The sequence below is a fragment of the Oncorhynchus masou genome, chromosome 28 (assembly GCF_036934945.1).
Source record: "Oncorhynchus masou masou isolate Uvic2021 chromosome 28, UVic_Omas_1.1, whole genome shotgun sequence".
Classification (NCBI taxonomy): Eukaryota; Metazoa; Chordata; class Actinopteri; order Salmoniformes; family Salmonidae; genus Oncorhynchus; species Oncorhynchus masou.
The window spans coordinates 76,421,041-76,443,594 of NC_088239.1; the positions used below are offsets into that span (position 1 = coordinate 76,421,041).

The window sequence follows — 22,554 nt, forward strand, 5'->3', positions numbered from 1 at the left end:
CGCCACTGCAGCAGCTAGCGAAGAGTACTTGAGTTAACACCACAGCCCAACGAGCCAAAGACCAATCAGCCAACGTCACTCTGGATTAGCTAATAGCGTCTCAAGACTCGGGGAGATCCGTTATGGCAAAGCCATTTGTTTCTCTTGATGCTGATTTTATGACGCTCCAAAGACCAGAGAACGTAAAAAGAAAAGAAAGAGGGAAAGAAAAATGATGTTGATAGAGTTAGGAGCTATTGAGATTCTGGAAGAGCTTTTCCAGTTCACCCCGGGCCCTCGCCGTCAGTCGCAGTACAAAGTGATGAAGCACATGTGGATTGGAGCGGAGAGCTGAAAGCTGGGAGCTGGAGGGAAGTTAAGGGCTTTGACTCTATAATTCTCTGTGTCTCTCTCTTTGTCTCTCTCTCTTTGTCTCTCTCTCTTTGTCTCTCTCTCTTTGTCTCTCTCTCTGTTTCTCTCTCTGTGTCTCTCTCTCTCTGTGTCTCTCTCTCTCTCCGTGTCTCTCTCTCTCTCTGTGTCTCTCTCTCTTTCTCTCTCTCTCTCTCTGTGTCTCTCTCTCTGTTTCTCTCTGTGTCTCTCTCTCTCTGTCTCTCTCTCTGTGTCTCTCTCTCTCTCTCTCTCTCTCTCTCTCTCTCTCTCGAGCAGTGTAGCAAGTCCCCACAGTAATCCACAGGGCATGCTCTACTGTTTCAATAGCCCAATGAATGGCTAAACCCTCTTGAATGTCAGGAGTAATATGCAGCCCCTGAGATTTTTCTTGGCCAGTGAGAGGAATTGAGAAAAAGGAAGAAAAATACAATTATGCGTTATGGTATGTAATGATTTAATGTTAACTTCAGGCCTTTTTTTGTGATGCACATTCAAGGAACAAAGACCCCATTGAGTCAAGGATACGTTTTGTTGACGTATCAATGCTGACAAGTGAATGCCAGATCGAGTATGGTAGATAAAACCTACATTTTTATTCGCTGTTGTTGTTTCATAGGAGATGATAGGTTCAAATGAAAGCCATTGTTTAAGTCCCAGCCATTGTTTAAGTCCCAAACACCAGGCTGTAGTGATGCCACAACACTGTGATGCAGTGCCTTAGACCACTGCGCCACTCAGGAGTCAAGGGTTTGTAAATCGACTGTTGCTGTCTTTGGTCAACCCACTGAGCACTGAGAGGATAACTTCAACACTCTCAGCTGTCCATACTAGGCCCTAGAAACAAACAGGGGGACAAAGTACCATGTGCATTCCAGTTCAAGTTATTGTTAACCCGTAGTGTGGCCCTAGTTGCATTACAAACATGTAAAGATAAATTCTAAAGGACATGACTCTCCAACTCAAGCATAGTAGAAGTGTATGTATTTAGTGAGCAGAGCAAACCTCCTAATGCCCTCTTGCTACGGGTCATGCTCTGTAAGGGCCGGCTCTGAACTCTGCCCCGTCAGCTCAGGTGTGTTGAATGGACCCCAGGTTTGAGGAGATGGAATCAATGCATTTGGGGGATGTAAGTCTGCATATCCTAATACTTTTTAAAGCATCCCACTACTAGTGAGGTTTACTTCACAAACAACTTGTCACTCTTCAATGACACAGATTTCTCCTCTATTGTTTTGTAATTAATTGATGGAAAAAAAGAACAATAACAGTTGTAGGTAGTGTTATACCAAATATGACAGAGCCACAGTTTTGGAGTATGGGGTTATATAATGACTAATCTAGGTAAAGATAGCAGCCTGGCTAGCATATTAGCATATCAGGCTAGCTCTAATTAGCAGTGGCACTCTAATAGAGCATGCTAATCTGGGTCAGCGCATATGTAAATGAGCAGCTGGGAATATTCCACGGCGCCAAGCATCAGAGTGTGTGTCACCCAGGGTTTGTGTCGCTCAGTATTAGCATCGACACGCACAGACACACCCTAGCCCTCCCCTCGAAACAATTACGGCAATTACAAATGGCATCAATAACGGCTGGCTATCTGTCAAAAAGGGGAGCCGTTGGGAGGCTTGTGCCACCGAGACAGACCGGTGGTACAGAAAGGACCACAGATGCTTTGATTTACCAACTGAACCACCCAGCTATGCTGGTCCCATGTTGCTCAGTTGGTAAGAGTGTGACACTAGCAATACCAAGGTTGTGGGTTCAATTCCCATTTGGATCACATACTCAAAATGTATGCACTCACTTTCCTGGTTAAACGTGTCTTCTAAGTGGCATAAAGGGAGATACTTTCCTCTCAGCATTTTATCTTGCCCTAGAAACCCTTCTTGCCCTAGAAACCATCTTTCCCTAGAAACCTTCTTGCCCTAGAATCCATCTTGCCCTAAAAACCATCTTGCCCTAGAATCCATCTTGCCTTAAAAACAATCTTGCCCTAGAAACCATCTTGCCCTAGAAACCATCTTGCCCTATAATCCTTCTTGCCCTAGAAACCATCTTGCCCTAGGAACCATCTTGCCCTAGAAACCTTCTTGCCCAAGGAACCTTCTTGCCCAAGGAACCTTCTTGCCCTAGAATCCATCTTGCCCTAGAATACATCTTGCCCAAGAAACCTTCTTGCCCTAGAATCCATCCTGCCCTAGAATTAATCTTGCCCTAGATACCATCTTGCCCTAGAAACCTGGGTGTGACATTGGCCACTATGGAACTGTATACAGAAGGCACATTGTTGTGTGAACTGATTTGAATTGGAACCTGAATTGTGACATGGTCAGGAACATTTAGTTGGCTGGGTACATGTACTGTGTGAACGACTGATACTCTGTGTAAATGGAAGACAAACTTAACTATATTTTCAGCCTTTTACAGCCTTTTACAGAGTGACTGAGTGACTTGCGGACCCTTAGCTGTGCCATATAAACTCAGTAAAAAAATAAATGTCCCTTTTTCAGGACCCTGTCTTTCAAAGATAATTCGTAAAAATCCAAATATCTTCACAGATCTTCATTGTAAAGGGTTTAAACACTGTTTCCCATGCTCATTCAATGAACCATAAACAAGTAATGAACACGCACCTGTGGAACGGTCGTTAAGACACTTACAGATGGTAGGAAATTAAGGTCACAGTTATGAAAACTTAGGACACTAAAGAGGCCTTTCTACTGACTCTGAAAAACACCAAAAGAAAGATGCCCAGAGTCCCTGCTCATCTGCATGGAGGCATGCTGCAAGGAGGCATGAGGACTGCAGATGTGGCCAGGGCAATAAATTGCAATGTCCGTACCGTGAGACGCCTAAGACAGCTCTACAGGGGGACAGGACGGACAGCTGATTGTCCTCTCAGTGGCAGACCACGTGTAACAACACCTACAGTATCGGTAAATTCGAACATCTCACCTGCGGGACAGGTACAGGATGGGAACAACAACTGCCCGAGTTACACCCAAACGCACAATCCCTCCATCAGTGCTCAGACTGTCCGTAATAGGCTGAGAGAAGCTGGACTGAGGGCTTGTAGTCCTATTGTAAGGCAGGTCCTCACCAGACATCACTGGTAACAATGTCACCTATGGGCACAAACCCACCGTCGCTGGACCAGACAGGACTGGCAAAAATGGCTCTTTCCTGACAAGTCGCGGTTTTGTCTCACCAGGGGTGGTGGTCAGATTTGTGTTTATCGTTGAAGGAATGAGCTTTACACCGAGGCCTTTACTCTGGAGCGGGATCGATTTGGAGGTGGAGGGTCCGTCATGGTCTGGGTTGGTGTGTCACAGCATCATCGGACTGAGCTTATTGTCATTGCAGGCAATCTCAACACTGTGCTTTACAGGGAAGACATCCTCCTCCCTCATGTGGTACCCTTCCTGCAGGCTAATCCTGACATGCCCTCCAGCATGACAATGTCACTAGCCATACTGCTAGTTCTGTGTGTAATTTCCTGCAAGACAGGAATGTCAATGTTCTGCCATGGCCAGCGAAGAGCCCGGATCTCAATCCCATTGAGCACTTCTGGGACCTGTTGGATTGGAGGGTGAGGGCTGGGGCCATTCCACCCAGAAATGTCTGGGAACTTGCAGGTGCCTTGGTGGAAGAGTGGGGTAACATCTCACAGCAAGAACTGGCAAATCTGGTGCAGTCCATGAGGAGGAGATGCACTGCAGTACTTAATGTAGCTGGTGGCCACACCAGATACTGACTGTTACTTTTGATTTTGACCCCCCTTTTGTTCAGGGACACATTATTCAATTTCTGTTAGTCACATGTCTGTGGAACTTGTTCAGTTTATGTCACAGTTGTTAAATCTTGTTATGTTCATACAAATATTTACAGATGTTAAGTTTGCTGAAAATAAAGGCAGTTGACAGTGAGTGGACAGTTTGGTTCCTAGAACTGACAGACATGTTTAGTACACAGAATCGTTAGCTACTCTTCTACATTTTTCAGATGGGTTTTAGTTACTGTTGTGTCGCTCAAGGATGCTACAGACATACCAGTGCATGTGTGTCCAACCTTGGAGAAAACTGTAGCGATTGTCAAATGTTAATGCCACTGTTTATATAAATAACTCACCTGAGTGATATTAAGGCACATTCATTCAAATCCCAGAGAACTGTCACTCACGCACATCAATAGATGTGCCAATCCTATCCAAGCCAACATGGGCATATGAACCTTCTCTCTCAACAGGTTACTACAGTATTTCTCCCTAACTAAAACTGTCCATTCTTCTTCCCCTCACTGAGAAACATGCAGAGCCACCAGTACTGCTGCACGCTGGCCAACTTCCGCATTGAGAAGAAGATTGGCCGGGGCCAGTTCAGCGAGGTCTACAAAGCCACCTACCTTCTGGAGGGCCAGCATGTGGCTCTGAAGAAAGTCCAGGTACTATATTGAGTCCTATCCTTTTTGGCATTGACTCTATAGGGACATCTCAGTAGTCTAAAGTGGCTTCCTCTCCCCGTCTCTCCTCCTTCATGTGCACTGCTCTGTGAAACATAGAAAAGGGGAAGATGATATGGTGAATACCTGTCTCTACCAAACCAGCTATTTGTTTCACTGACATCGTCCTTTCACATCAGTGCTAATCAAGGACTATTGAGATACAGCCAAGGGTTGGCAAAGGCAGTTTGGTTCACATCTGGGCCAGGAAGGCCACAGTGTGTGCAGTGTTTTTCCCCAGCCTAATGCTTGAAACTACTGAACCATGTTGGTTAGTGTTTGGGTCAGAGGCCTAGACACACTTCTGCTCTACAGGTCTAGACGTGAAGATCACTGGCGTTACGCTGGGCACTGGGGTTATGTGTTAGAGCTGGCTGAGGATTCTATGGAATACCTCTGACAATGCAGTCGGATAACGGTACAAACTTCGTTGTTCTTTTCTTTAGATATTTGAAATGATGGATGCCAAGGCTCGCCAGGACTGCATCAAGGAGATTGACCTGCTGAAGGTAAGGCTGGTGGAATTATTTCTTAGGGGATGAATCTCAATTGCACTTCCTTGATTCCTTTAATCCTCTTTCCTTGCCTCTTTCCTCACCTCCTTCTCAAAACCCATTGGTCAGAGGTTCCTCATCCAATCTGTTTTGAGAAGGAGGCAAGGAGAGAGAACGTGAGGAATCAAATAAATGAAATTGAGATTCTCTCTGGCTTGTTCTCTTCAGGGGTTTCTTATAATCTGTTTTAACTGTAGGATGCACTTAAATCCAGCAGGTGTAGGGAAGGAAGCATTTTAGAGATGAGGGTGATAGTGTCAGGGAGCTTGGGTCTTATGCCAGTGAAATGGTAAGGTTTTAGAATGTTTTGGCCCTTTGTCACAGGATCTGGGCCGAACGTGTGTGTCGGGGCAGCCTTTGTGAGGTTGTGACTGTGAGTGGGGCTGTGTCAATGTATGTGTTTTTAGTTAATAATACACACAGCCATATAAACACATTCATTAACACACACATACAGGCTTGTGCAGTGGCAGATGTATATACAGTACCAGTCAAAAGTTTGGACACACCTACTCATTCAAGGGTTTTTCTTCATTTTTACTATTTTCAACATTGTAGAATAATAGTGAAGACGTCAAAACTATGAAATAACACATATGGTATCATGTAGTAACCAAAAAAGTGTTAAACAAATCAAAATATATTTTATATTTGAGATTTTTCAAAGTAGCCACCCTTTTCCTTGATTACAGCTTTGCACCACTCTTGGCATTCTCTCAACCAGCTGCATGAGGTAGTCGCCTGAAATGCATTTCAATTAACAGGTGTGCCTTGTTAAAAGTACATTTCCTTCTTAATGCGTTTGAGCCAATCAGTTGTGTTGTGACAATGTAGGGTTGGTATACAGAAGATAGCTCTATTTGGTTAAAGACCATGTCCATATTATAGCAAGAACAGCTCAAATAAGCAAAGAGAAACAACAGTCCATCATGACTTTAAGACATGAAGGTCAGTCAATCCGGAAAATTTCAAGAACTTCGAAAGTTTCTTCAAGTGCAGTCGCTAAAACCATCAAGCGCTGTGAGGAAACTGGCTCTCATGAGGACCGCCACAGGAAACGTACCTCTGCTGCAGAGCATAAATTCATTAGAGTTGCCAGCCTCAGAAATTGCAGCCCAAATAAATGCTTCACAGAGTTCAAGTAACAGACACATCTCAACATCATCTGTTCAGAGGAGACTGCGTGAATCAGGCCTTCATGGTCGAATTGCTGCAAAGAAACCACTAATAGAGGACACCAATAAGAAGGACAGGCTTGCTTGGACCAAGAAACACGAGCAATGGACATTAGACCGGTAGAAATCTGTCCTTTGGTCTGATGAGTCCAAATGTTAGATTTTTGGTACCAAACGATGTGTTTTTGTGAGAAGCAAAGGATGATCTCTGCATGTGTGGTTCCCATCGTGAAGCATGGAGGAGGAGGTGTGATGGTGTGGGGGTGCTTTGCTGGTGTCACTGTCTGTGATTTATTTAGAATTCAAGGCACACTTAACCATAATGGCTACCGCAGCATTCTGCAGCGAAACTCAATCCCATCTGGTTTGCGCTTAGTGGGACTAAATTGTTTTTCAACAGGATGATGACCCAAAACACACCTCCAGGCTGTGTAAGGGCTATTTGACCAAGAAGGAGAGTGATGGAGTCCTGCATCAGATGACCTGGCCTACACAATCACCCGACCCGACCAAGTGCTCAAGCATATGTGGGAACTCATTCAAGACTGTTGGAAAAGCATTCCAGGTGAAGCTGGTTGAGAGAATGCCAAGCTGTCATCAAGGCATAGGGTGGCTACTTTGAAGAATCTCAAATATAATATATATTTAACAGTTACTTGGTAACTACATCGTGATTCCACATGTGTTGTTTCAAAGTTTTGATGTCTTTATTATTATGTTACAATGTCTGAAATAGTAAAAAATAAAGAAAAACCCTTGAATGAGTAAGTGTGTCCAAACTTTGACTGATACTGTATATATATCGCACACACACACACACACACACACACACACACACACACACACACACACACACACACACACACACACACACACACACACACACACACACACACACACACACACACACACACACTTATGCACACCTGTGTTTGGAGTATCGTTAAGTGCGTATAGTCCTCCGTCTGTTCACATGTGTGTGTTACTCTTTGTCATTGTACAGGATCAAAGAGAGCCTCTGTTCTGACACTCCAAGTGTGTTTGCTGTCATCTCACGCTGGCTGTGATGCTCTGTTTAGAGTCGGCAGTGTGTATGTGTGTTTATGTCATCGCAAGGTGTGGGGGAGGGACAGCCACAGAAAAAGCCATGAGAGGACGAGAAAGGAAGAGAGGAAGAAGAAAAAGGAGGGAAGGAGGGAGGTGGCCCTGTCAGGTCCTTGATCCCGCCCGCCTGTCAATGCCGCCTGTCACTTTAACGACCTGTCAAATCACACGCCCCATCTGCTGCTTGTTACGCCTCCCGGAGTGATTGGCGGCTGCGCTGGCAGTTGGGGTTTTATGGTGGCATAAATTAAAGTGGTTTGTTGTCATCATCATCAGGGGTGACATTTGTTTTGGTGCGGCGTGCGAGGCGGCCGGGCGGTAAAGTGGAGTTTATGACAGGGACTTGAAGTGTGCATCTGTGGGCAGAGACCCCTGTCAGGAAGAGTGGGTCAGATTAGCATACAAGAAGACTGACAGTGTGTGTGTGTGTGTGTGTGTGTGTGTGTGTGTGTGGGGGGGGGGGTTGCTGCCGTGATAAAGGAGTACATCACAACCAGTGCTTAATTTGAGCCGGAACCAGATCCGGCACCTCTCAGTTTTGGAGTGTTTTGTTCGGGAACCCATTTGACTCCTCTGTAATTCTCCTTCCCCTAAAGAACATAATGTGAAAACGTACCTGATATTCTAAGAATTGCGCAACATTGTAGCTAGCCTATATAGACCAACTCCTGGCCATTGTTGGGGTGATGGTTATGATTTCTTGAACTGCATTGTTGGCTAAGGGCTTATGAGTAAGCATTTCACGGTATTCGGCGCATGTGACAAATAACATTTGAATAGAGATAGGCTTTTGGCACAAGCTTATCGGCCATCGACTGTGAGTGAGCTGCGCATCATTGGGTGAGTCAGTGAAACTGGAAAGCCTTTTTTAGGACTAGAACTTCCTCCTCATACTATATGTGTCTCCACACTCCAAGGTCTAGCCTATCGATGGTTTCAAGACCAGCTGTTTTTATTGATCCCAGATTCACTCAGTTTGTCCGTGTCAAAGTAGCCTGTCATTTCCATAATTTATGCTGTATTAAAAAAGATACTGCTAAAGTCTCCAGTCATCTAAAATGATGTAGCATTGCATGAAATGCATTTATAAAAGGCCACATACTTATTTTTCACTATCATTTGCAAATAAATTCATTAAAATCCTACATTGTGATTTTCTTATTTTTTTTCCTTATTTTGTCATAGTTGAAGTGTACCTATGATAAAAAAATTACAGGCCTCTCTCATCTTTTTAAGTGGGAGAACTTGCACAATTGGTGGCTGACTAAATACTTTTTTGCCCCACTGTATGTACATTAAAGCAGGGTAAAAGTGACTAGGCAATATTTATTATCCAAAATTATTACCCAAGATGGCATAGCAGTCAGACGTCCTTTGTCCTCGTCTTGTCGTGTCCCGTGTATATATATATTTACACCTTTCTTTGCATATCTTTTATATATTTTCTTTTCAAACTTCAAAACACTCTCCTGCAACCCGCCTCACCAATTTAAAAAAAACAAGTCTTATTTACCTTAAATCTGAAATCCACAATAGAAGCTAGCCAGTTTACTGGCTAACGTTAGTATTCCTCTAGCTCGAAAAGCTATCGCCAGTTTTGTACAACGTGACTCAGACCAGAACATACCGGACCTATTTTTCTCTCCATATCTCCGGATTTCAACTGCAAGCTCTGGACATTTACACCTGGATCTCGCAGCTAGCTAGCTGCTATCCGTGTGACTATTGGCTTACGTCGATCCCGGAGCAAACATAAATTATTCCGGAGCTAGCCAGCTGAAGAGTTCCATCAGCCTCTCCGGACCCGTTTTACTGCCGATGCGGAGCCCCACCGGGCCTTCACGACTGGACTACCGACGTTATCTTCCCGAGGGAGTTATCCAACTGGCCCCTCCGTCGTGACATTACCTGAACGCCCATCTGCGGGCCGCTAATCGTTAGCTGTCTTATCAACTGCTATCTGAATAGGTTTATCGGACAATTCTTCTTGGGTCACTATAAATATATCTATTTTGCCAATTGGATTGATCCCCTCTACCACACGGAACCCCACTAATCTACCGACGGAAATGCTGTTCTGGTTAGTGTTTATTGGCTCATTTCACTGTAGAGCCTCTAGCCCTGCTCACTATACCTTATCCAACCTTTCAGTTCCACCACCCACACATGCGATGACATCACCTGGTTTCAATGATGTTTCGAGAGACAATATCTCTCTCATCATTACTCAATACCTAGGTTTACCTCCACTGTATTCACATCCTACCATACCTTTGTCTGTACATTATACCTTGAAGCTATTTTATCGCCCCCAGAAACCTCCTTTTACTCTCTGTTCCAGACGTTTTAGACGACCAATTCTCATAGCTTTTAGCCGTACCCTTATCCTACTCCTCCTCTGTTCCTCTGGTGATGTAGAGGTGAATCCAGGCCCTGCAGTGCCAAGCTCCACTCCTATTCGCCAGACGCTCTCTTTTGATGACTTCTGTAACCGTAATAGCCTTGGTTTCATGCATGTTAACATTAGAAGCCTCCTCCCTAAGTTTGTTTTATTCACTGCTTTAGCACACTCTGCCACCCCGGATGTTCTAGCCGTGACTGAATCCTGGCTTAGGAAGACCACCAAAAATTCTGAAATCTTCATCCCTAACTACAACATTTTCAGACAAGATAGAACGCCCAAATGGGGTGGTGTTGCTATCTACTGCAAAGATAGCCTGCAGAGTTCTGTCCTACTATCCAGGTCTGTACCCAAACAATTTGAACTTCTACTTTTAAAAATACACCTCTCTAAAAACAAGTCTCTCACCGTTGCCGCCTGTGATAGACCACCCTCTGCCCCCAGCTGTGCTCTAGACACCATATGTGAACTGATTGCCCCCCATCTATCTTCAGAGCTCGTGCTGCTTGGCGACCTAAACTGGAACATGCTTAACACCCCAGCCATCCTACAATCTAAGCTTGATGCCCTCAATCTCACACAAATTATCAATGAACCTACCAGGTACCACCCCAAAGCCGTAGACACGGGTACCCTCATAGATATCATCCGAACCAACTTGCCCTCTAAATACACCTCTGCAGTTTTCAACCAAGATCTCAGCGATCACTGCCTCATTGCCTGCATCCGTAATGGGTCAGCGGTCAAACGTCCTCCACTCATCACTGTCAAACGCTCCCTGAAACACTTCAGCGAGCAGGCCTTTATAATCGACCTTGCCGGGGTATCATCAAGCTCGAGACCCTGGGTCTCGACCTCACCCTGTGCAACTGGGTACTGGACTTCCTGATGGGCCGCCCCCAGGTGGTGAGGGTAGGTAACAACATCTCCACCCCACTGATCCTCAACACTGGGGCCCCACAAGGGTGCGTTCTGAGCCCTCTGCTGTACTCCCTGTTCACCCACGACTGCGTGGCCATGCACGCCTCCAACTCAATTATCAAGTTTGCGGACGACACCACAGTGGTAGGCTTGATTACCAACAACGACGAGACGGCCTACAGGGAGGAGGTGAGGGCCCTCGGAGTGTGCTGTCAGGAAAATAACCTCACACTCAACGTCAACAAAACAAAGGAGGTGATTGTGGACTTCAGGAAACAGCAGAGGGAGCACCCCCCTATCCACATCGATGGGACAGTAGTGGAGTGTGTAATAGGTTTTAAGTTCCTTGGTGTACAAATCACGGACAAACTGAAATAGTCCACCCACACAGACAGCGTTGTGAAGAAGGCACATCAGTGACTCTTCAACCTCAGGAGGCTGAAGAAATTTGGCTTGGCACCAAAACCACTCACAAACTTTTACAGATGCACAATCGATAGCATCCTGTCGGGCTGTATCACCGCCTGGTACGGCAACTGCTCCGCCCTCAACCGTAAGGCTCTCCAGAGGGTAGTGAGGTCTGCACAATGCATCACCGGGGGTAAATTACCTGCCATCCAGGACACCTACACCACCCGATGTCACAGGAAGGCCATAAAAATCATCAAGGACAACAACCACCCGAGCCACTGCCTGTTCACCCCCCTATCATCCAGAAGGCGAGGTCAGTACAGGTGCATCAAAGCAGGGACCAAGAGACTGAAAAACAGCTTCTATCTCAAGGCCATCAGACTGATAAACAGCCACCACTAACATTGAGTGGCTGCTGCCAACTTACTAACTCAATTCCAGCCACTTTAATAATGGAAATTGATCAAAATTGATGTAAAATTGTATCACTAGCCACTTTAAACAATGCCACTTAATATAATGTTTACATACCCTACATTACTCATCTCATATGTATATACTGTACTCTATATCATCTACTGCGTCTTTATGTAATACATGTATCACTAGCCACTTTAAACTATGCCACTTTGTTTACATACCCTACATTACTCATCTCATATGTATATACTGTACTCGATACCATCTACTGCATCTTGCCTATGCCGTTCTGTACCATCACTCATTCATATATCTTTATGTACATATTCCTTATCCCTTTACACTTGTGTGTATAAGGTAGTAGTTGTGGAATTGTTAGGTTAGATTACTCGTTGGTTATTACTGCATTGTCGGAACTAGAAGCACAAGCATTTCGCTACACTCGCATTAACATCTGCTAACCATGTGTATGTGACAAATAAAATTTGATTTGATTTGAAATTTAGAACCAGGAACAGATATAGCCCAAGGTTCTCTGCAAACCGGACTGCCCTTAACCAACACAAAAACATCCTATTGCGTTCTGCATTACCATCGAACAGCCCCCGTGATATGCAACTTTTCAGGAAAGCTAGAAACCAATATACACAGGCAGTTAGACGAGTATGAAGTTAGCTTCATACTCGTCGCCAAACCCACTGACTCCATGTCATCTACAAGACCCTGCTAGGTAAAGTCCCACCTTATCTCAGCTCGCTGGTCACCATAGCAAGCACCCACCTGTAGCACGGGCTCCAGCAGGTATATCTCTCTGGTCACCCCAAAAACTAATTCTTCCTTTGGCCGGCCTCTCCTTCCAGTTCTCTGCTGCCAATGACTGGAACGAACTACAACAATCTCTCAAACTGGAAACACTTATCTCCCTCTCTAGCTTTAAGCACCAGCTGTCAGAGCAGCTCACAGTTTACTGCACCTGTACATAGCCCATGTATAATTTAGCCCAAACAACTACCTCTCCACCTACTGTATTTATTTATTTTGCTCCTTTGCACCCCATTATTTCTATCTCTACCTTGCACTTTCTTCCACTGCAAATCTACCATTCCAGTGTTTTACTTGCTATATTGTATTTACTTTGCCACAATGGCCTTTTTTTGTGGCCTTTATCTCACCTCATTTGCTCACATTGTATATAGACTTATTTTTCTACTGTATTATTGACTGTATGTTTGTTTCACTCCATGTGTAACTCTTGTGTTGTTGTACGTGTCGAACTGCTTTGCTTTATCTTGGCCAGTTCGCGATTGTAAATGAGAACTTGTTTTCAACTTGCCTACCTGGTTAAATAAAGGTGAAATAAATAAATAAATAAATTAGGAGAGAATCATAATAATTATAATAGCAATAGTAATAATAATAATAATAATGGGAGTAAAATAACCAACAGAGTAGCAGCAGCAAATGTAAAAGTGTGTGAGTGTATGTATTGTATGTGATTATGTGGGAGTGTCGATGTAGTGTGTGTGTGAGTTTGTCTAACCATGTAATTAACTTATTTAGCAGTCTGGCTATTCTTATTGCTTGGGGGTAGAAGCTGTCTCAGAGTCTGTTGGTCATTTGACTCTATACGAACGAAGAGAGGGCACACACACACACACACACGTAAATCATGTGCACAGGCTCACGGACCAACACTATATCTTCACACAATTACACTTACCCGGACGCACACACACACACCCGTAGGTGAGATTGCTATAGTATGATCCTGTTTTCCTATCCCACCCATAGGCTTCAGGGATTTCTGAGTGATGTACAGGCTGATTCTGACAGCCCAAAAACGGTGATAATACGGTCTACACCTCCTACAGCACCTTTGATGCCACACAGGCAACTGAATGCATTAATCGCTTCACTGCATTAGGGAGTAAGTAAGCCTTGTCTGAGTCAGAACGGCCCATAGGGCAGGATCCCATCTCCTGTTTCTGTAGCATGAGGCAGTTTGATGTACAAGTACTACCCCTGGATAGGACGCTAGTCTGTCGTAAGGCCTTACCCCCAATTCTTCTACTTAGTGCCAAGCAGAGGCATCAGGGCCAGTATTCATAAAGCATCTCAAAGTAGGAGTTCTGATCTAGGATCGGGTTCTCCCCGCCCATACAATCATATTCATTATAATCTAAAAGGTAAACTGATCCAAATCATCACTTCTACTTTTAAATCAAATCAAGCTTTATTTATACAGCACATTTCAGACATGGAATGCAACACAATGTCCGTCACAGGAAAAAACAAATAAAAACAATTAAAATTGAAACTTGAATATTTACTACACAACAAACATAAGGGGATAAAAACAAAATAATAACAATAAAAAATAAACTACTACCAAGCACAGTAAGGAAAAGCAAAGGTAAAAAGGTGTGTTTTAAGATCTCTTTTAAATATGTCTACAGTTTCAGCCCCCCTCAGGTTCTCTGGCAGGCTGTTCCAGAGGCTGGGGGCAGAATAACTAAAGGCTGCCTCTCCATGCCTCTTGGTCCTAGGCTTTGGGATAGTTAAAAGGCCAGAGGACCTGAGGGACCTACTGGGTACATAACTTAAAATCATGTCTGACATGTATTGGGGTGCACAATCGTGGATTGATTTAAAAACCAATAGAATAATCTTGAAAGTCATTCTATTACTTTGAGATGCTTGATACATATGGGCCCTGGTCTCATTTTAAGAGTCTTTGGTATGACTCAACCAGTGATTCAACCCGAGCTTCACTGTATTGGCTTACTGTTTATTTTGTTAGCTGTGTATTACTCCACCTAGCCTATAGCGTTCTATTCCTATCAGTCACTGTATTGGCTTACTGTTTATTTTGTAGGCTGTGTATTACTCCACCTAGCCTATAGCGTTCTATTCCTATCAGTCACTGTATTGGCTTACTGTTTATTTTGTAGGCTGTGTATTACTCCACCTAGCCTATAGCGTTCTATTGCTATCAGTCACTGTATTGGCTTACTGTTTATTTTGTAGGCTGTGTATTACTCCACCTAGCCTATAGCGTTCTATTCCTATCAGTCACTGTATTGGCTTACTGTTTATTTTGTAGGCTGTGTATTACTCCACCTAGCCTATAGCGTTCTATTCCTATCAGTCACTGTATTGGCTTACTGTTTATTTTGTAGGCTGTGTATTACTCCACCTAGCCTATAGCGTTCTATTCCTATCAGTCACTGTATTGGCTTACTGTTTATTTTGTAGGCTGTGTATTACTCCACCTAGCCTATAGCGTTCTATTCCTATCAGTCACTGTATTGGCTTACTGTTTATTTTGTAGGCTGTGTATTACTCCACCTAGCCTATAGCGTTCTATTCCTATCAGTCACTGTATTGGCTTACTGTTTATTTTGTAGGCTGTGTATTACTCCACCTAGCCTATAGCGTTCTATTCCTATCAGTCACTGTATTGGCTTACTGTTTATTTTGTAGGCTGTGTATTACTCCACCTAGCCTATAGCGTTCTATTCCTATCAGTCACTGTATTGGCTTACTGTTTATTTTGTAGGCTGTGTATTACTCCACCTAGCCTATAGCGTTCTATTCCTATCAGTCACTGTATTGGCTTACTGTTTATTTTGTAGGCTGTGTATTACCCCAGCTAGCCTATAGCGTTCTATTCCTATCAGTCACTGTATTGGCTTACTGTTTATTTTGTAGGCTGTGTATTACCCCACCTAGCCTATAGCGTTCTATTCCTATCAGTCACTGTTTGGCGTCACTAGGCTCTCTCATTGAGGAGGACCTCATTGAAACCTCCATGATTTTTTCATGGGAGGTCAACCATCACTCAGAATTTAAACAAAGCTCAGGACAGTCATGTTATTATGAGCCATAATACACTGTTCAATGGAGATTAGTTATTGAACGTGTACAACGACTGGCTATCATGCTGCACTTGTTGTGGTGTACTGTGTCTATATTTGTCCAGAGGGGGCATGTTAATACATTTGAGTGAGGACGACACAACAAGACATGTTAACCTTGTCTAACTGGAACAGTTTGGTTCATCTGATTTGAGATAGAAAACTCCACCTTCTCAAACAGACATGACTGTAGAACCTGAACTGGCATGCTGTTTTATTCTCCTCACAGCATTTGAACCACCCCAACGTGATCAAGTACCTGGACTCCTTCATCGAGGACAATGAGCTCAACATCTTGCTGGAGTTGGCGGATGCCGGCGACCTCTCTCAGATGATCAAGGTGAGAGGTCAGACACCGACTGGTAACTGGTGGCTGGTCTCAGGTGGTGCATGGCAGGGTGAGGCTAAACCTTCAGGGGTTTGAATAACATCCCCCTGGCTCGTCTGCTGGGATGGACAGGACCAGGAGAGAGAGAGTGGGAGTGGGGAGAGGGGGGATGTGTGTGTGTGAGAGAGACAGAGATCAGGGGAGAGGAGAAAGAGAGAGAGATGAAGAGAGAGCGATAGACCAGGGGAGAGAGATGAGAAGAGTCCCCCAGTCTCTGACAGCCTGCTCTGACAGACATAACCTCTCCTTAGCCTCTCTGTACCTCCACCAGCCTGACGCTGTCACGCCCCATCACACAAACACACACACACACAAAGATGCACATAAAAACATATATCCTCCACACAACCGCTTTCCTCATCTCTCCAGCTTTCCCTATCCGCATCTGTTTGTCTCTATCTCATCACTCTCTTTCCCCTCCTCGTCTCTCTTTCCCCTCGTCTCTCTTTCCTCTCCTTGTCTCTCTCTTTCCTCTCCTCGTCTCTCTTTCCCCTCCTCGTCTCTCTTTCCTCTCCTCGTCCCTCTTTCCCCTCGTCTCTCTTTCCTCTCCTCGTCTCTCTCTTTCCTCTCCTCGTCTCTCTCTTTTTCCTCTCCTCGTCTCTCTTTTTCCTCTCCTCGTCTTTTTCTTTCCTCTCCTCGTCTCTTTTTCCTCTCCTCGTCTCTCTTTCCTCTCCTCGTCTCTCTTTCCCCTCCTCGTCTCTCTTTCCTCTCCTCGTCTCTCTTTCCTCTCCTCGTCTCTCTTTCCTCTCCTCGTCTCTCTTTCCCCTCCTCGTCTCTCTTTCCTCTCCTCGTCTCTCTTTCCCCTCGTCTCTCTTTCCTCTCCGTCTCTCTCTTTCCTCTCCTCGTCTCTCTCTTTTTCCTCTCCTCGTCTCTCTCTTTCCTCTCCTCGTCTCTCTTTCCTCTCCTCGTCTCTTTCCTCTCCTCGTCTCTCTTTCCTCTCCTCGTCTCTCTTTCCCCTCCTCGTCTCTCTTGCCTCTCCTCGTCTCTCTTTCCTCCTCGTCTCTCTCTTTCCTCTCCTTGTCTCTCTCTTTCCTCTCCTCGTCTCTCTTTCCTCTCCTCATCTCTCTCTTTCCTCTCCTCGTCTCTCTCCTTTTCCTCTTCTCGTCTCTCTTTTTCCCCTCCTCGTCTCTCTTTCCTCTCCTCATCTCTTTTTCCTCTCCTCGTCTCTCTCCTTTGCCTCTTCTCGTCTCTCTTTTTACTATCCTCGTCTCTTTCCCCTCCTCGTCTCTCTTTCCTCTCCTCGTCTCTCTTTCCTCTCCTCGTCTCTTTTTCCTCTCCTCATCTCTCTCTCTCTTTCCTCTCCTCGTCTCTCTTTTTCTTCTCCTCGTCTCCCTTTCCTCTCCTCGTCTCTTTCCTCTCGTCTCTTTTTCCCCTCCTCGTCTCTCTTTCCTCTCCTCGTCTCTTTTTCCTCTCCTCGTCTCTCTCTTTCCTCTCCTCGTCTCTCTTTTTCCTCTCCTCGTCTCTCTTTTTCCTCTCCTCGTCTCCCTTTCCTCTCCTCGTCTCTTTTTCCTCTTCTCGTCTCTTTTTCCTCTCTTTGTCTCTCTTTCCTCTCCTCGTCTCTTATTCCTCTCCTCGTCTCGCTGTCCTCTCCCCGTCTCTCTCTTTCCTCTCCCCGTCTCTCTTTTTCCTCTCCTCTTCTCTCTTTTTCCTCTCCTCGTCTCTATCCTCTCCTTGTCATTCTTTCCTCTTCCCTTTCCTTTCCTCGTCTCTTTTTCCTCTCATTGTCCCCCTTTTACTCTCATTGTCTCTCTTTCCTTTCTTTCTTCTCCTCGTCTCTCTTTCCTTTCTTCTCCTCGTCTCTTTCCTCTGCCTTTTCTTCTTAACCTTGCTTGTTCCTCATCTTGTCCTCTCCTTGTACGTCTGTCTTCTTCTATCTTCTCATTCCCAAAAAGTTTAAATCCCAAACTGATCCCTTTACCATCTTCAGTTTGACTTTACTGTTGTCTTATCTTTTTAAGTCATCATTATAATGATGTAGAAAGAGATTCCTAATTCCAAGCTCTCAATTCAACCGATATGCAGATCACAGTCAAAAACATCTTGCTGGCGGCAAATGTCCTTGTAATTAAAAAGGTGTTTTATTCCAAAAAACCTTAAGAAGTTTGGGGATGGAAAAAAAGTTGTAAGTGAATACTAACATTTGTTGTTTTGGGGCATTAAACAAAGTTTTGGCAGTTTAATTAGCCAGATTATTGTTAATTAGGTGCTTGGCTCTGTGCGCTGGCAGTGTCAACTCTCGTTCGGCTACCTCTCCCAAATGGCTTCTCATTACCCACTCAAATACAGGGTAAATGGTAATGCACAGATGAATTCTTTAGATGTTACGCACTGTTTTGGGGGCTGTCTGACATTGACTCAGGGGGTTTTGAGGCGTGTGTGTGTGCGTGCACTTGTTGGGGAGAGAGGGAAGGCAGTGTGTGTGTGCACTTGTTGGGGAGAGAGGGAAGGCAGTGTGTGGGTGCACTTGTTGGGGAGAGAGGGAAGGCAGTGTGTGTGTGCACTTGTTGGGGAGAGAGGGAAGGCAGTGTGTGTGTGTGCGTGCGCGTGTGTGTGTGTGTGTATGTTGGAGAGAGAGAGAGAATCTAGGCTTTACTCTCAGCTCTGTTTCTGTCTATTTTCCTAACTTCTCCTCTCTCTCTCGCAGCACTTTAAGAAGAAGAGGCGGCTCATCCCGGAGAGGACAATATGGAAATATTTTGTCCAGCTGTGCAGTGCCCTGGAGCACATGCACTCCCGTAGAGTCATGCACCGCGGTAAACAACCACTTTCATTAACTCCTCTTCCTCTCTCCCCTCTTACCATCGTTCATCTCTATTAACCTTTCTTCTCTAATCCCCCTTTCCATTTCCCCCTTTTTTAATCAGTCCCACCTTTCCTCTCCCCCCTCTCCCCTTCTCTCATTCTACACCTACACTGGCAGCATCATTAAATAGTACCCGCAATACACCAGTCTCAACGTCAGCAGTGAAGAGGCGACTGCGGAATGCTGGCCTTCTAGGCAGAAAAATCTGTATCTTAGACTGGCCAATGAAAATAAAAGATTAAGATGGGCAAAAGAACACAGACACTGGACAGAGGAACTCTGCCTAGAAGGCCAGCATCCCGGAGTCATTTCTTCACTATTGACGTTGAGACTGGTGTTTTGCATGTATTATTTAATGAAACTGCCAGTTGAGGACTTGTGAGGCTGATAATGGGCCTCTTAACGCCTATGTAGATATTTTATAAAAATCTGCCATTTCCAGCTACAATAGTCATTTACAACGTTAACAATGTCTACACTATATTTCTGATCAATTTTATGTTATTTTAATGGGCAAAAAATGTGATTTTCTTTCAAAAACAAGGACATTTCTATGTGACCCCAAACTTTTGAACGGTAGTGTATAAATCTGATCATTTCAATACGTATGCAAACATTCCTTTACTTATCTAGACATGGCAACAACTCAACATTCTACAACAATGCATCTTAAAATGAGCATCTATAAACACATGAAAAACTAAATAAAATGTCAACAATATTTTGGGTTACTCATGTTGGATATTGTGACCAATGATGTGAATAAATCCTGGATGACCGACAGGGGGCGCTGTATTGAAGCCGCCGCGCAGCCATCTTGGTACTCCTCCTCAATAGTAAAGAAATATTTTGAAAGCTATAGAAATACATGTATTAATGTCTACAGTAATTTTTGACACATGTATTCTATTACAAACACCTGAATGCATACTTTTAAATTATATTATGTGAGATAAACAACAATAATTTCCTGAAAGTATATTGTTTTAGAGAGTACTAATGTTACTTTCCCACTACAAAAAAGAAATCTTAAATAAATGTAATTGAATTGAAGTACTGTGGAATTCCATTCATTCCTATGGAGGACTGCAACTACAGTTGTGGCCAAAAGTTTTGAGAATGACACAAATATTAATTTTCACAAAGTCTGCTGCCTCAGTTTGTATGATGGGAATGTGCATTTACTCCAGAATGTTATGAAGAGTGATCCGATTAATTGCAAAGTCCCTCTTTGCCATGCAAATGAACTGAATCCCCCAAAAACATTTCCACTGCATTTCAGCCCTGCCACAAAAGGACCAGCTGACATCATGTCAGTGATTCTCTTGTTAACACAGGTGTGAATGTTGACGAGGACAAGGCTGGAGATCACTGTCATGCTGATTGAGTTTGAATAACAGACTGGAAGCTTTAAAAGGAGGGTGGTGCTTGGAATCATTGTTCTTCCTCTGTCAACCATGGTTACCTGGAAGGAAACACGTGGCGTCACCATTGCTTTGCATAAAAAGGGCTTCACAGGCAAGGATATTGCTGCCAGTAAGACTGCACCTAAATCAACCATTTATCGGATCATCAAGACCTTCAAGGACAGTGGTTCAATTGTAATGAAGAAGGCTTCAGGGCGCCCAAGAAAGTCTAGCAAGCGCCAGGACCGTCTCCTAAAGTTAATTCAGCTGCGGGATTGGGGCACCACCAGTACAGAGCTTGCTCAGGAATGGCAGCAGGCAGGTGTGAATGCATTTGCACACAGACTTTTGTAGGATGACCTGGTGTCTAGAAGGGCAGCAAAGAAGCCACGCCTCTCCAGGAAAACCATCGGGGACAGACTGATATTCTGCAAACGGTACAGGGATTGGACTGCTGAGGACTGGGGTAAAGTCCTTTTCTCTGATGAATCCGCTTTCTGATTGTTTGGGGCATCCGGAAAAAAGCTTGTCTGGAGAACACAAGGTGAGCGCTACCATCAGTCCTGTGTCATGCCAACAGTGGGGTTTCTTCTCAGCTAAGGGAGTGGGCTCACTCACAATTTTGCCTAAAAACACAGCCATGAATAAAGGATGGTACCAGCACATCCTCTGAGAGCAACTTCTCCCAACCATCAAGGAACAGTTTGGTGACGAACAATGCCTTTTCCAGCATGATGGAGCACCTTGCCATAAGGCAAAAGTGATACAGTGGGGCAAAAAAGTATTTAGTCAGCCACCAATTGTGCAAGTTCTCCCACTTAAAAAGATGAGAGAGGCCTGTAATTTTCATCATAGGTACACTTCAACTATGACAGACAAAATGAGAAAAAAAATCCAGAAAATCACATTGTAGGATTTTTAACGAATTTATTTGCAAATTATGGTGGAAAATAAGTATTTGGTCAATAACAAAAGTTTCTCAATACTTTATCATATACCCTTTGTTGGCAATGACAGAGGTCAAACGTTTTCTGTAAGTCTTCACACGGTTTTCACACACTGTTGCTGGTATTTTGGCCCATTCCTTCATGCAGATCTCCTCTAGAGCAGTGATGTTTTGGGGCTGTTGCTGGGCAACACGGACTTTCAACTCCCTCCAAAGATTTTCTATGGGGTTGAGATCTGGAGACTGGCTAGGCCACTCCAGGACCTTGAAATGCTTCTTACGAAGCCACTCCTTCATTGCCCGGGCGGTGTGTTTGGGATCATTGTCATGCTGAAAGACCCAGCCACGTTTCATCTTCAATGCCCTTGCTGATGGAAGGAGGTTTTCACTCAAAATCTCACGATACATGGCCCCATTCATTCTTACCTTTCCACGGATCAGTCGTCCTGGTCCCTTTGCAGAAAAACAGCCCCAAAGCATGATGTTTCCACCCCCATGCTTCACAGTAGGTATGGTGTTCTTTGGATGCAACTCAGCATTCTTTGTCCTCCAAACACGACGAGTTGAGTTTTTACCAAAAAGTAATTTTTTGGTAACATCTGACCATATGACATTCTCCCAATCTTCTTCTGGATCATCCAAATGCTCTCTAGCAAACTTCAGACGGGCCTGGACATGTACTGGCTTAAGCAGGGGGACACGTCTGGCATTGCAGGATTTGAGTCCCTGGCGGCGTAGTGTGTTACTGATGGTAGGCTTTGTTACTTTGATCTTTGTCGCAAAGCAGTGCGACAAAAACAACAACACAGAGTTACACATAAACAAATGTACAGTCAATAACACAATATAAAAAAAATCGATTTACAGTGTGTTCAAATGTAGGGCGGTAAGGCAATAAATAGGCCATAGAGGCAAAATAATTACAATTTAGCATTAACACTGGAGTGATAAATGTGCAGATGATGATGTGCAAGTAGAGATACTGAGAGGCAAAAGAGCAAGAAGATGAATAACAATATGGGGATGAGGTAGTTGGGTGTGCTATTTACAGATTGGCTGTGTACAGGTGCAATGATCGGTAAGCTGCTCTGACAGCTGATGCTTAAAGTTAGAGAAGGAGATATAAGTCTCCAGCTTCAGTTATTTTTGCAATTCATTCCAGTCATTGGCAGCAGAGAACTAGAAGGAAAGGCGTGCAAAGGAAATATTGGCTTTGGGGAGTCACAGATAACAGGAATA

The 22,554-nt window shown here is 44.2% G+C and overlaps 1 protein-coding gene across 4 annotated transcripts in view; it reads left to right on the forward strand.

The window, feature by feature from the left end:
• Positions 1 to 22,554, forward strand: part of nek6 (NIMA-related kinase 6) — an 85,557-nt gene that overhangs the window by 36,394 nt on the left and 26,609 nt on the right. For 3 of the 4 annotated variants that reach the window (XM_064943401.1, XM_064943399.1, XM_064943400.1), the window contains exons 3-6: positions 4,684 to 4,812; positions 5,316 to 5,378; positions 16,002 to 16,112; positions 18,805 to 18,913. In XM_064943401.1, coding sequence (XP_064799473.1) covers positions 4,684 to 4,812; positions 5,316 to 5,378; positions 16,002 to 16,112; positions 18,805 to 18,913 — 412 coding nt within the window. Of the gene's footprint in view, positions 1 to 4,673; positions 4,813 to 5,315; positions 5,379 to 16,001; positions 16,113 to 18,804; positions 18,914 to 22,554 lie in introns of all 4 variants that reach the window. The other variant, XM_064943402.1, reaches the window with a different exon arrangement.